Below are 16,293 nucleotides of genomic sequence, written 5' to 3' on the forward strand. Positions count from 1 at the left end.
CACTTTGGGAGTGCAGCCCTAATTGTAAAGAACATGCAATCTTAGCTTTTTACCTAGGCTAATGAAGCTAGGTATGGATATGACTCATGACAAATCCATGTAATGCCATTATGAAACACTCAACATCCCAATACTCTCAACCAGCAAGAAAGAATCCTGTATTATTATGTGCAATCCTAAATCCGGCAGATTAGTGGGATTTGGGGAGACCTCCAGGCCTTAGGATGCTGGCCCCATTACCTGTGAGGTGAATGTCCTTCCCCCCACCCCAGCACGTGGCCCGGCGACCCCGCAAGGAGCACACACAGACCACCTGGGAGGGTCGGACGAAAGAGGAAGTTTATTGTGGGGTTGGGGTTTATAAGGCTTTCAGGAGGGTCAAAGGGGGCCAATCACAAGTTCAGGGTCACACAGAAAAAAACATCAGGTAAAGGGTCAACAGCCAATAGGAAGGGGTTAGCAAAGGACCAATGAGAGACACCTCAGGACACCTTCCCAGGACACCTTGTGTGGGAGACAATAGCTTCACAGGGGGTGTCTGGAAGAGGGAGACAGTGACACTGCAGAAAATACACAAACATGTTGAAACATGTTTAAACTACAGTAAAAACTTCTGTTTCCATAAGGGTAGAGCTGTTTTCCTCACCAGTCCATCTCTGACAGGACTTTTTCCATCCTGCATATGGCAAATCCATTGCCACACCTAAATTATTACAATTTATGCACAGTAATACTACTTTTGGTTGGAAGTATTTTAGATAAATAAAAGAGCATGTTACAATGAGACATAACAACAATTTGAAATTTGACATTTCTGTGCATCAGCACAAGAAATCAAATGTCATGATTTGAAGAGATTGCTATGGATAGTCATATATTTCACAGAGAATGTTGTCAACAAGTGCTCTTTATAGAGAGGCTCTTTGTCACAGTCAAGATGACTCACTATGTTATATACTACTGCTTAGCACATAGCTATGCAAAAAAAAAAAAAATTCAACCCAAACTAAAAAGCCAAAACTATGCTGCTCTCACCATTACTTTAGTTTGTCTAGTTTTCCTCATACGATTTATTTATTTATAGGAAACTCTCCAGAAGGATATTCCTGAAGCTTTTCTAATCTATTTTACATTAGTGCAATCATCTTACTCCCTCTGTCATGGTTTTCATTTTAAGCCAGAAGGTATGTCTCCCAGTTCTGCCTTAAAACCAACACAAAACAGGGAAATCTCATTTCTGTATGTACAAACATGTAAGTCTCATAGGAAAGAAGACATCTGCAATGCTATGGCATACAAACCATTTTATTTTACTTGTTCCTTTATAACTGTGTTTAAAAAGATAGAGAATAGATTTTTTTCTCAAACTGTGCTATGTAATAAAACAGTTTTCGTATATAGGTTTCATTTAATTTCCATGAACAAAGGTAATAATCACAGCAAACTACAAAAGCCTCCATCAGTGTCACAGGCAGACATTTTCTCACCAATAAAAACCTTGTTACATGATATGCAAATTTCTCACCAGTAATTTGGATTATTTTAAACAAAATCTTGTGCTTACAGTGTATGAAAATACATGCATATGGTTAACTTCTCTATATTTACCTAATCTACAAGAGAAAGGCTACAAAACTGTCCACAAACCTTATTGTTAACAGCAGAACAAGATGTTAACTACTCAACTACTAGGAACTAAAGTATGTAATGTAGAAGCTTAATTTCACATAAAAAATAAATTTTCTTTTCTTGAAGGATATCTCAGTTCAAAGAAAAACAGGAGTCAAATGAAATCAAATTTGGGGAAAGATCAAAATTTAAAGTGCCTGCAATTATTCTGTATGTTGTTAATTTAACTTTCTTTAGTGACACCAGTAATTATTAAGGATCATAAATTATTAGAAACAGCTTATGAAGTAGCATTCAAACCGCACCTGAACAAGACTTTAAAAACTCATAAAAATTTTTGCCAAATTCAGAGAAGATTGCATATGTAGCATGTCCTTACTGAAAGGAAGGTACTCAGCACTTCTAAGAAACCAGACCACACTGAACAGAGCAAGTCATCTTGGTTTTGAAATACATTAAATACATTTTTCCAAAATCTTCTTTGTCATTTCCCAGCATATGTAATTTGCAAAGTTACGTGGCACTGTACTTCAGCTTCTGAACTCCAAAACTCAGTATGACTTTGATTTCTCTCATTGGCATGATTCTACTGCTACAATTTCCATACCATCACCTTGACAGTGAAACAAGCTGAGATGGCAAAGCAGTAAAGGTGCGCAACCTGTAATCAGCTTGTAAGAGGTAAGCGTTGTCACAGACTAAAGTCCTGAAGAGAATTTTATAGTGTAGTATAAACTATTATATTATACTTAAAATACAGGACTTGATTTTCATAAATTTTGAAACCCCCTCAACAAAATGTCAAGTACTAGTCTCAATTTTTAGAAACTAAACTGAAACTAGACAAATGTGAATATTGGATTCACATATCACTTCATATTGTAATTAACAGCTCCTTTAATTGAAAATGTCACAATTACTCTCCCTCTCCATAAGTGATAAGTCTCAAACCTTCAGTTGAAGTGTGACCTTTTCAATTTTCTTCCTACCTTCATTTTTAATGACAACATGAAAAACAGAAGTTCTATACATTAAACTTTCTCTAACATAATTTTGTTAGAACTGGAAAACAATCCTCATTCAAATATCCAGTTAAGAATTTAATTATGAAATTCTATTGAAAATAAATTGAAAAGGCTTGCTCTTACCTTGGTAGGAAGACACTTTCCACTACATAGAAGTCTTGCATAAGAACATCTCTGTCTGGTTTTGATGTAAGGTTTCCTACCGTGTATCCTATTCCCAGCTGGATAGCACCTTTAATAGCTGAGGATGCAGTCTGTGCAGAAAACAAGAATTCAAGCATGAGTTTGATAAAAACAGATTTCTGTTCTTTATCAGTAATATGATATGTTAAACTCTTTAAACATTTTCATAATAACAACATCATGTCATCTTTACCTCCTAGAGCTCAGTGAGATGACTGATTTTCAATTAAAAGATTTAAAAGAATCACTATACTGTAGTAAAATCTACAAAAATCAATTTTCTGGTTGTACAAACTGAAACTTTTCAAATTGCCTCATTAATTTCCACATTGGGTTCTAACTCAGCATAGAATCATGGAATACCAGGTTGGAAGGGACCTCAAGAATCATCTGGTTCAACCTTTCTTGGCAAAAGCAGTCTAGACAAGATGGCCCAGCACCCTGTCAAGCCAAATCTCAAAAATGCTCATGCTGGGCAATTCATCACTTCTGGAGAGATAATTCTATTGGCTGACTGTTCTCACTGTGAAATATTTCCTCTTGTGTTCAACTGGAATGTCCCCAGGAATAACTTTAACCCATTATCTCTCACATTTTCTATGTTACTCCTTGTAAGAATAGTCTCCATCTTCTTTGTAGCCACCCTGTAAATACTGGAACATGGTAGGAAGTATTCCCCTCAGCCCTCGAGGCTGAACAGACCCAGCTCTGTAATAGCTCACACACCAACTTTTCCCTCATTGACACTGGATCTGAGTTTGCATCAACCTGGATTTTTGTTCCCAGGCCCAACAGTGCTGGTGATAACAGAGATGAAGGAAGTGTTGAGAACCTCTGCCTTTTCAGCATTGTTGGTGACTAATTCAACTCGTCTATTTAACAGCAGGTCAATATTTTCCTTCTGTTTTTTATTGTTGTTTATGTTATTTGTTGTTTATGTACCCAAAGAACCCTTTCTTGTGGTTCCTGACATCTCTTGCCAATTTCAATTTGAGCTGAGTCTTTGCTTTTCTAACTGCATCTCTGCATTCCCTGGCAACTCCCTTGTTCTCAACAAGTATTTGTCCCCTTTTCATCTCTGGTATGCTTCTCTTTTGGTTTTGAACAGACTCAGAAGGTCACACTTAAGCCAAGGGGGTCTCTTTCTCCACCTACTTCCCTTCCCTTTATAGAGAATGAACGGGTTTTCTGCTTCCAGGGGAGCGGTCTTGAAAAAGTCCCAGCACTCCCTAGCTCAATGGAAGCTTACCTCCCTTGAGCTCTGAGCAAGCTGAAGTTTGCTCTTCCAAAATCTAAAAACTTTGTATTGTACTAACCTTCAGTGTGCACAGGCAGACCCCAAACTTCACAATATAGGGGTCACTGCAGCCAAAGACATCACTAACTGAGATACTACAAGGCAGGTTTCTTTGTTTTGTGAGTAGCAAGTTCAACAGCTCCTCATTCCTGGTTGGCACATCTACTGTTTTTGTGAGGAATCAGTCCTCTTTGCATCCCAGGAACTTGATGGCTGATGTAATGTGCTGTATTGTTCCACCAACAAATGTCTGGGTAGCTGAAATCACCCATAAGACCCAGGATCTGTAATCTAAAACTTGCTTGACCCCGTTTAGGTGCTTCTCTGCCCTTACCATCTTGGGTTGGAGGTCAGTAGCAGATGCCTAATCTAAGATACCAGTTGGAGATGTACCTTCTGATCTTGACCCAGAGGCATTTGATAGGGCTTCCATAGTCACTGCATTTAACTTTTATATGTTCATGATTCTCTTTAACACAGAGCTCAACTCCTCCTCCTCTACTTTCCTGCCTGTCTTTACAAAACAGCCTATAGCCATTCTTTGTGTTCCTCTTAAGACATTTTCAATCTAATTGGACATTCAAATTCCTTCAGGAGTTAGAAGTAGCATGCATTATGTCCTGGAAAGACACAGTCACAAATTCCAGGTGATTGTACATGCATGCCAAGGCATTACAAAGAAAGCTTATGGCTTAAACGCTGATTCTAGATATATTTATTACATTCTGCCTAACAGTCAATGCAAGAGGTGCATTGACTGGGTGGAATGCAGAGAAAAATGAAAGTGATGAGGAAAGAGAAATCCCTCAATAAAAATCTACCTGCATAAAGTGGAATGACTAAATTCAACAGCCAGGGTTTGCAGGACAGAGAAAGGTTCAAAAGGTCAGCACCAAGTTGTGATACTATATATGTGTAAACTGAGACCATCTCTGAAACTTTCTCATGCTGAATAGAGAACCCTGATGGACAAATTAAAAAAAAAAAAGGCAGAACTGAGTCAAAATCAGAAACTGGTCAAGAAAGGAATTATTAAGAAAAGACCGAAGGAGTGAATAAAGAAAATCATTGGGAAGGGAAAGGCGGCTATGAGGAAGGGAGTATCTTCCCTTACATCATGTATTTTCACCAGTCTGAAGACAACATATTTGGTGTCTGGTTTTAGATTTTAGCTCCTACCCTCCAAACAAGCAAGACATTAACAGTGGAAACAAAGAACACTAGAAGTTTCATGATCAGAACCACTTCAGCACTTGAACAAAACAATTTCAGGAATGGGAATTACATAAGAAATGGTTCAAGTACACAAAGCTACTCTTGTTACAGTTTCTGGAACAGCAAATATTAGAGTGACTGCTTATTTTTAGAAAAGAAAAGACAGAGATGTGTATATCCTAAATAATTAAGACTGCACACCAAGCAGAACTTTTACTTGCATAACAGCTTAGAAAAGGCAACTTGGTGGGAACAAACAACACCCCATTCTTAAAGTGTTACTTTGACTACTAAAACCATTTGGCTTTGTATCATAAGAGGAGTCACATTTTTCTTTCTTTGAAAGGCTTCTATTCATGAATGATTAATGCATAACAAAATCCGTAATTTTGTAACTTTGATCAAACCAATACACATAGTTTCTGCTTCATAACTGGATGCCCATCTTGTTCACTGCCATAGCAAGCGACTATGTCTGAAAGAACGGCATATAGTAAAGTACAATAGAGGACATGCCATTCCAAATAAACCCTAACAAAACCCACTGAACTTCAAAAAAACCCCAAGACAGGTAAGCTGGCAACATGATTTCAAAAGGAAAACTCTAGACCATCTTTCGAGCTCATAAAAAATATCTGTAGGATTTTTTTTTTCAAATTTAAAAGAAAACCTACAGACCTATAGTCTCTGGAAGGCAGAATGTAAGGCCTTCTACTAGTATGACACAGACTCTACCTCCAAGGTTACTGTCTTGTTAATTTCCACTCCTATTCAAGAGTGCCATTAATAATCACCCACCATTTCTACAGCAATCACAGCAGTCAGTTTAACAGAAAAGCAATGTTATGAAATCATTTAGGATACTTTAACAACTGCTTTAAAACAAATTGATGGCAGTTACAGCATGCTGAAGCCAATTGCAAACCAATTGTTTGTCAATCACTGTTATATAATTAAATATCCTGTAAACTGCAATTCTTGCAGCCATGCAAACTGAGAAATTGCCCATTCCCTGTACTACTGTCCCAGAATGCTAATATTTCAAAGTAGGTAAGGACATTTCTCTTCCATCTTAAATGGGAACAGATCAGCAAAGGTAAAAGAGCTGCATTTCAGGAAGAGATGTACTGGGGACAAAGTGCTCCACAAGTCCCACAGTTTATGGAGGATTGAAAAAAGAAAGGCTCTGCACAGTTTTATCCTTGCATAAAAAAGCTTAAACTGTCCTTGTTATGATGAAACACATCTTTGTCTATTTTTGTCAAAAGTAACTATATATTTTCTCTATATTTGTCATACAGCTTTGCTAAAAAAGCCTGTAGGAATGAAACATTATATGCAGACACATAAAGCATAACAACAGGTTACAGGATGAAACAGTATATAATATAGAATATATATAGTATAATAGTATATAGAATATAATATAGAACACAGACAGGTATATGGAATATTTGCATCACTGACATATATTCTAGCACAAGATGCGCTGTTCTCCTGAATTACTGTTATCTGCAGATGGGTCTTCCATCTTGCTCTACATCACTCTAAGCTGAAATCCTTTCTTGGAATAGCAAACTAAATGAGAATATAAATCCTTTCATATCATGTATTAAGTTTGCACATGATCCCACAAATGTACTAAGTAGGATTTCAACACTGCTTTTCCTACAAATAATTGCTTTCAGCGTAGTCCTGTAAAACTTAAATTTTTTATTTTCATAAAAGAAATGTGTTAATCAGACACACATACTGTATGTAAAGGCAGTTTACATTCTGCTAACAAAAAAAATCCACTATCTGAAGCTATTTAACAACTGTGCCAGTTAGGGACAAGGCTACTGAAAGGATTGAAAAAGTCTGTCCCTTAAAGTAAATGAAAAAAAATCTAGGGATGGCAAAAATATAGATACTATCGTTTCAGAATGTATATTATATTATATAGTATATTATATAGTATATATATTATACATTGCTCAATAATTATTTCCACTGGAGTGTGAAAGTTGTAAATGGCCAGCAAACCTAACTAACCAATAATGTGTCAATACAATCACCAAGTACATAGTACACAAAGACTTCAGATATGGAAAACACATTTATTTTTTTAGACAGGTTTCCTTATACTTTCTCCATATTTGTATGGGACTATTAATGACATAAAACAAATCATTTAACAAACCATGAGCAGAGAGGAGATGAGCAGGACTAAGGCTTCATTTAATTTAATAGAAGTTCCCCTCTACTCTCATTCACAAAGTTATCTTTCTATTCTTTCAGCTCTCAATTGTTCTTTGCTAAGTCTTTATGCATTTCCCACAACATACTCATGAAATGTAACTAACATTCTTGGCTTCTTCAAAAGTAGACATCCTAGGGATTCCCTTTAGGACTGCATGAATGTAAACTTGGTCCTTGTTTATGTGTTTTCCCTTTTCATAATTCATTTTATTGCAGCTAAACCCATGAACTTTCTGGGGCAAAGATTTTTTCAGAAGACATTTGGTTTATAGCAAGTGCTACAAAGCGAAGAAAATAAATTAACTCTCCCTCAGCAACTCTACCTCACTATCACTGCAGAAGGCAAGATGATGACTCCTTTCTTTCACCCTCTTTGCTACTGTCATTCAAACAGGTTTTAAAATCTGGCTAATGAAATGGCAGAAACACCTAGCTATCATAGTATGGTATGAGAGACGGGGAGAAACAAACATCTGTACAGAAGCCACCACTAATAAACACTGCTTTGCAACCATGCTTCCCACAAAGTAGTTGCCATTAGTTCATTTCTCTCTACTACTGTATGTGGAGAAGCCTGCTCTCATCTTCCTCACCATCCCAGTCTGCTCCTTGGTGGGACAGTGAATTGGACTGGTATAGAATAGCTGCCTGCCTTCAGGCAGCATTCTCAGTGAAATAGATAAAATTAAAAAAAATAGATAGATAGATAGATAGATAGATAGATAGATAGATAGATAGATAGATAGATAGATAGATAGATAGATAGATAAAAAGAAATCCACAGGGTCTCACTTGATTAAAACTTGATCAAAATTATTCAAGCTACATGGGTTATTCCAGATGTCAATTTTCTACTAAATATATATATTTATATACTAGTTACCATGAGTACCAGGAATCCACCTATGCTATCACTTCCATGCAAACAAAGTTTATCTTTTCCGGACTTCTGAAAAGATACTAACCTGTCATAAATTTTGTAAACTCTTAAGCCAAACCATCTGAGGAGAATGCATGTTAAAAACAATATGACTTCTTCAAGCAACATTTAAAAAGAGATGTCTTAGAACATTAGGAAGTTGCAATTATATTCAAGATGTATGTGTGGTTATTGCCTAGTCCACTGCTTCTGCAGTAGAGTTGTCTTGTCTTTGAGTGCCTGCTGTGCTTACAGTTCCATTGAAACAACACTTCTTATAGCTGTTTCTGCTAAAGCTTCTGGAGGCCACTACCCCGTCTCAGCATGATCTCTGCAGCTGCCACATAATAAATCACAAACAGGGACATTATAAAAACAGAGTTTCCAGAAAATTCCACTAAATAAACTGACCTTACTGTTTCTCCAGAACTTGTAACCATGGGTCACTACAGCCACAGTACCCCTTCAATCTTCCTTCAGTTCACACTGTTCTTTCCTCTATCAAATATTTGTCCACCTTCCGCAGGTCACACTTCATGAAGATGGACTTCCACTCATTGTGTGTGTGTGTTTCACGAAGCTAGACATCATGTTTGTCTGTGTCATGAAGATGGACTTCATGACAATCGTGTGTGTGTTTGTGTGGTTCTTCCAGCTCAACGGCCATCAGAATGATTTACTGACCCAAGCTGAATCTGATCTCCATTTTCCAAAACTGGATTCAAATTACTCCATGGCTTTCAATTAATTTTTCCTCCATTTCAAAACATTTATGCTAAAGTTTCAGGCGTAACCATGAATCCAACTACTCTGGTTGTTCTATCTCTGAGGAAAAGAATTTGAGACCTCTGATAGTAGCCATTGTTCCGGGCAAAGCCATTAAAGAGCGTTATTTCAGTATCCTTGCAGATGCACAAAGTCTGCCACTGAGAACACAGGTCTCAATGTAGTAAAACCTCCAGTGGTGAAGTTTCATCATCTGCAAGAAAAAGTACCCTATGTGGAGACATTAGATGCAGGACATAAGTCAATGGCAAAAATGATGAAGCAATGCTGCTTGCATGTGTTTGAAAGCTCTAACAGTAGGTAGCTGGCTTTCTTTAACCAGGAAAATTCCCCTTGTTCCTGGCAAAGTGGCTCTCACTTATGATACCCAGTTTTGAACAGGTGATGTAGTGCTTGTAATATGCTAAACAGAAGAGCCACAACATATGTAATAACAAGAAAAAAAAAATCTAATTTTATGTGTGTGGCAGCCTTCAGACTAAATGTAGAGATTGTGGCAATCCAGTAGCAGTTTTTTCACAAGTGCACATATACATATGCTTTGTTTTCTGGTCTGATTTTTTTCTACACACTTAATGTGCTTTGACAGACATGTCTGCCTGATTCTTGCTACCATACTAGTATTAGGCATAAGGATGCTACTGAAATATGTTTTGTCACAGAGAAGATTCAGGGACTACTGTGTGATTGATGACATCACAACGCAAAAGGTGCACATGTCTCAGCAGCTTCTCACAACAAAATAATAGGAAGGAAATGAAAAACGTGGGTTTTGCATACTCCAGATACCAGTGACAAGACTGTGATGAATATCTAAGAAAAACTATAATCTGGTTTTTTTTACAGGGCTCCCTTGCTACTTTGCTTAGGATCCTTAAGCATGAAATGTAACAAACAGTCTCTCTCTAACTCTGTTTGTCCCTGAAAAAAAAATCCAAAGCCACAACAAAAAAAAACAACAAAACCACACCAAAAACCAAAACCCACAACAAAAAACCACAAACCCAAACAAACAAAAAACCCCAAACACAAACCCCAAAACAAAACCAAAAGAAACACAAGAATAACCCAAGCTAACCGACCAAAAAAACCACCCTGAAAGAACTGGCCTCAGTTTGCATAATTTTTATTTCTTTTATCTCAAAGCTATTTTAATCCTCTGCCTTAAAAGCTGCATTGAACATACACATCTGTGAAGTGTCTGTTCCATTAACTAAATTCTTTAATCTGAGTTACTGAAATATTTTGTCACACTGTAGACTAGAGCAACTTCTTGAAATTTACTGATAGAGAGAAAACCCAGGAGTAGCTTCAGATTATAACGTTTGTAGCAAACGTCTGCAGCTGAACAGCCCAGCAGCCCCACCTTAAATAACACCATTTTTAAAGATAGGAAAACAGCGGTTTTCAGCAGAAAAATAAACACAACAAACAGAAGGTTGTGTTCCCTCTTCTCCCAAGGACTTGGACTAGATAATAACTGACAATTAAAACAGAGAAGAGCATTTATAATCAGAATGCAGTAGCAGAAAAACTGAAAGCTAAAAAAGAGCAGAATGAAGAAGCATGATTCACAATAGAAACCATGCCATTTTTTTGGCCCCATCATACCTTGCAGAATCCACAAGGATGGGGTAGCAATACTCATGCAAGGCCTTGCACAAGGTTGTAATAATGTAAGAAATTTCTTGGAACTTCAAGGTATTTACATTCATGCAGCTGGCAAGTCAGCTGACTACTACTGGAGGTCAGAAATAAACTTTTCTCTTATAAACAAGATTCCTTTTTTCCCCCAGGATGCACAGACAAGTGCATCCTTGGAACGCTCCCAAGGCACATATGCTAAAGAACTACAGGACAAAAACCAAGCTACAGTCCACTGTTTTTCTCAGCTGAACAGTATAACCTTCTATTTTTATGTAAATTATTATGTAATTTATTATGTAAAAAAAATAATGTATTTATTATGTAAAAATAAATTTTGGTAAAAATTTATTATGTAATTTTTACATAATATTTTTTAAATAGAAATATTTTAATACTTTATTATTGTGTAATAATAATAACTTATTATGTAAAAAAAATGTTCAAGTGAAGTTTCTGAGCAAGGTGAATAGATTAGCAAGCATTATCTGTCTTCAAAACTCAATGAGTATCTAGACTAAGTGCCCTTGAGATTAAGAGCAGTGGTAAATTGGAACAGAAACTGCCCAAGTAGCTGAAAAAGCACCAGCTGAGGGAACAACCTCTCCCCCAGCCCAGATTTCTGGAGGAAGTGGCACTGGAAGTCACAGGACAGAACTGCAAGTATTTTTCAGCCAAACCAAACAAGTATAACACATAACTGGAGAACTGTAAATGCAAACCTGTGTAAAAGAGCAAAGAAAAGCTATGTGGGCAATAAAAGACAGGCAGGTGTTAACTGTAAACAAGCATTTAACCAAGCAAAATCTCTTTGTGTAAGTTACCTAAAAATATGGAACTAACTGAGAAATGACATGAAATGCCTCTGATAAACATAGGTCATACCAGGCTTAACCTGTAACCCACTTCCTGACATCTACTGTTCATTCCTCTGAACATAAGAAATAGGAAATGTTATATGGAATATCTGAAGAAGGTGAGGATCAAAGAGTCACAGAATGGTTCAGGTTGGAAGGCACCACTGGTGGGGTCATTTGGTCCAATCTCCCTGCTCAAGTGGAGTCTTCAAAGTCTAACAGAAAGTGCAAGGTTTGTAAGGAATTTGGCTTAAGAGAAGAGAGACGTTGTTAAAAGTGAGACATCAGGCAAAGACATGCTACCTGTTAGCCCTGCATGGATAAATTGTGGGGTCAACACTTCCTAATTTTTTATTAACATTATTACAAAAAGGAGGAGTATGATGAGTATAATATTTGGTGATAATATTTAACTATGGGGCATATGCAACACAGGAGCTTGAACACAGAACAACTGAGGGTAATTATACAAAAAGGAAATAAACTGACATAAGACACAGACAACTGGTGGTTCAGGGGAGAGCACAGAACTTGGAGATGATAGTCACTGTGACCTTTCAATGTGATGTGGCTGTGAATTCTATGTTTTGTCAGAGAGGTATTTCGGTATTTCCAGTAAATACACAGAATAATTTGTGCCATGGTGAGAAGCCTTTACACAACTTTCTCTGGAATTTTGTTAATTTATAGTCAAAAAGGAACAGAGAAGAGTATGTAGGATGACTGGGGGGAATGGAAACTACATATGGCTACCTACTAGTCTTGTCTAGCAAAATAAAACTGTGTAAGTGTTCATCTCAGGCACTGATTTTTTCTTCCTTTCTCATAGTAAGTGTCAAGAAAAATTTAGAGTTTAATATTTTAAAGTCATAGGTTGGGAGATTGAATATAACCTGTGCCTAAAAAGGGGGAAAAACCCCAAATTTCTCAAACATTATTTCTTTTTATTTCTGAGAAAATTATCTGGAATGTTAAAGACACCCAGATACTGAAAATGTAACTGCCAGCAAAAGGGGTGGGAAAAGAAACAGCAGCTTAGTAATCTTCTGGGTGCTGTAAGTGACACCCAGAAATGAAAAACTTTTAACGTTAGATGTACTGTAGAAGTATTTGAATCTCTGTGCTAGATTACAGAAATTAAGAAAAAAAACAGTCATCATTTCTTTGAGGTGATCTGCCAAGAAAAAAAATCGAATTTGGCAGCTAACAACTTGGTTATGTAAATACATATCTATCTATCTATCTATCTATCTATCTATATATGAAAAGGTGTATTTATAGCTCCACTTAGTTACCAATATTGCTAGTGGACCAAAATAATGCTGGTCAAGACAACCAGTGTCATAAAACCAAACCCCAAATCAGTATCACCTACTGTTACAATATCTAAACAGATCTGTTCTGCTACTATTGATGCATGCTCCTACACTAAATACATCCTCTCTTAAACAACATTCCTTTTTTTTTAAACACATAGCAAACAAATGTTTGTCTGTTTGACAAAGCACTGAAGAGGTGATAAGGTTTATAGTCCAGACACATTGTATAAACATTCAAAGCATTTGGGAACTTGCTGTACTAAATTTCTCAAAACAGTATTTATGCCCAGAGGTATATCTGTTGCTAAGAACAAAGAATTTCCATAAATCTAGCAAGAGTATATACTTTAAAGCTGTACTGAACACGCTTTAAATAGTCAGTTCTGCAGTGGGCAGAAACATCCTATGATTGGTTTCACAGAATGAATAAAGTACTTACAAAAAAATCCATGGAACATATGTTATTGGTTCTTGTTTTTACTTAGTTCTGAAATATATTTCACTTACAGCAGATCTGAATTAGCAACATGAAGGGAAAAACATACCAAAAAAAGTTTGTTGTAAGTTTTATTTACCTTTTTATATGTTTTCTCTTCATTTGGTTTTCCAGCAGTAACATCTCCATTTTCAGTAACAGACAACATCTATTAACAGAAGCTTAAGTTATAAAGAAGGTATTTGCTTTAGAAAAGTAAGTGTTCAGAAAAATCAGACAATTTATTATCTATTCAAACTTCTCAGAGGACAGCAAGTCACCAAGATCAGTGACACATCTAGGATATTCCTAGAAATATTTTTCAGGCAGACTAAAAGGATAGTGCTGTGCCAGGAATATGTCCAGCACATGACCGATTCTACACAACTCTCTTTTCCCCACACCAGTATGCAAGTCTGCAGTGAAATCTCGCTCCTCTGCATACTGCATGAGATGTTCCTGACAGGTCCAGTGATGGGCAAAATTATGAAGCTTGTGAGCCAGATATTCAGTGGCATGTCTCAGAGGTCCAAGGCCTTTGGCAGCATTGACATGCTGTACCTCCTCAGAGTAGTGAGAAGATATTTTACATTGCATCTTATCACAGCTGTAAAGCAATGCTGGATCAAGAATAAACCACTAAGTTAGAGATAACTTTGGTCAGACACTCTGAATGTGTCTGCTGAAGTAAATAAAAAAAAAGCTATAATGACGTGCTTTAAAATCATTCTAGATTTTACCAACACTTTCTCAATGGAATTAGACTTACTCTTATGAACAACAGTACAAGTCATCTGGAGCTGAGAGTGAAGATCAAGCCATTGGTGATGCTGATGTTTTCCAGAACCTATTAAAAGAAAATTCTGTCATCGCTATGCCATCAAAAATTTCACCTCACAGAATAGCTTTAGATTTCCTTTTTCTACAATTCTTTGGCCCAAGCAAGTATTCATCTACAAGTGTGGCTTTTCAAGAATCATGTCAAATAATTTGATTACTAACAGGTCATTTAATATACTTAGAAACTAGCAGTATTACACAGGAGGAAATAAGTGCAGTCTAATTTCCATTTGCCCCAGATATTCCATTACCATGGCACAAGCGACTCTACAATAAAACATTTATGAAGAGCAGTAGATATACATACTCTGGAGTGTTGTGTAATTACATGCACTCTTATAACCTTATAATCTCCAATCACTTATAAGCAATAGCAATGATGATTTGGAGGACTGCACAAACAAAGCTCTAGGCAACAAACAAAGTAATTTTGAAAGTTTTCTATAATAGTAGTGACTATCAGCATGATTTCTGTGAGTAGTCTTGTTGAGGTGATCTATTTCATTGTCTAAATGGTTTGACTAAACATATGAGAAAATATTATGTATCAGATGCTACCTGATACCTCTTTGGAATCAACCCTCCCGCTCATCCCATATCCATTTTAAGTCACATCAGTAAAGCTATTCTTCAAATACAGCAGAAGAAAAAAAAAATCTCATTTGTCTTTAATCAGCACAATAGCATCTTGTACATAACTAAAAATTGATTTTAAAAAAGTATTCTCAGGCATCATTCACTTAATTTAGTTGTCAGTAATCTGAAGAGTGTACTTAACACCAGCAAGAAACCTTTTAAAAAGGCTTCAGTCAGTATTTTCCTTCTCTTCAGAGAAGCACCTGAGCAAAAAAAAAAAGGGGACAACAAATAGAAACCTGGATTTTCTGAGAAGAAAACAATGCCTCCCCAGAGAAAATCCCTCTTCTAACATTACATACCAGTATTTTCCTACTGAATGTTATTGCATTCTTCATTGTAGCCTTCACGCAAGTAATGTGTCTTAATAATTCCTTTATTTGGATGTGCATTAGCAATATACTACACATTGAACTACAGCTTAAAGGCAACAACTCAGTTTTGACAGCTTTTAAAATCGTGTGTAGTTTATTTAGCTTACCTATATCCACACATTCTGTTCTAGAACAAGCACCAGTCACAAGTATAGAGGCCATGTTACTGAGAACACAGCTGCGATGGGCAGGGCACATCTCAAGGATGAAGGACCATCGCCTCCCTAAGATCTTGCTCTATGGTGAACTTGCCACTGGCTGCCGCATGAGAGGAGCCCCGAAGAAAAGATACAAGGACTGAAACATCTCAGCCTTGGCCATATTGATCACCATAACTGGTCTACTCTAGCCTCCAATCGGGAGGCCTGGAGACACACCATCTATAACGCTGCTGTCACCTTTGAGAACGCACACAGGATCACTCTTGAGGAGAAAAGGCAACGCAGAAAGAACCGTGTCTTGCAGAATATACCACCTAAGGAGTCTTTCTGCTGTGCCTTTTGCAATCGGATATGTCTATCTCATATTGGCCTCATAAGCCACCAGCGTGCTTGTAACAAACGTGGATAGAGCCTTCCCAAATCTTCGTTTGCAAAGCCTAGCCATGATGATGATCCACACATTTAATACTAATCCATGCTTGTAACTCTATCAATACCTGAACACAGGCATCAAGAACTGGTTAAAACAGCTTTTGTAGGAAAAGAAATGTCATTTTAATCACTAATAGAAGACTGTTTAATCAACTGATCCCTGAGTAAAAACACAACCACCCCAACCTGTTGTTCTCCACATACCCTCCAAGACTATTGATATAATATGATGTTCAACTATACCCCAAATTTCCTAAAAT

General features: G+C 36.9%; 1 protein-coding gene across 1 annotated transcript in view; it reads right to left on the reverse strand.

Annotated features, from left to right (window-relative positions):
• Nucleotides 1-16,293, reverse strand: part of PIP5K1B (phosphatidylinositol-4-phosphate 5-kinase type 1 beta) — a 99,264-nt gene that overhangs the window by 56,481 nt on the left and 26,490 nt on the right. Inside the window, exons 2-4 of the mRNA XM_018081011.2 lie at nt 14,360-14,437; nt 13,691-13,759; nt 2,778-2,908 (exon numbers count right to left, since the gene is read on the reverse strand). Coding sequence (XP_017936500.2) covers nt 2,778-2,908; nt 13,691-13,759 — 200 coding nt within the window. The 5' untranslated portion in view covers nt 14,360-14,437. The remainder of the gene's footprint in view (nt 1-2,777; nt 2,909-13,690; nt 13,760-14,359; nt 14,438-16,293) is intronic.

Source organism: Manacus vitellinus, unplaced genomic scaffold (genome assembly GCF_001715985.3).
Source record: "Manacus vitellinus isolate BGI_N305 unplaced genomic scaffold, ASM171598v3 scaffold_50_pilon, whole genome shotgun sequence".
NCBI classification, from domain to species: Eukaryota; Metazoa; Chordata; class Aves; order Passeriformes; family Pipridae; genus Manacus; species Manacus vitellinus.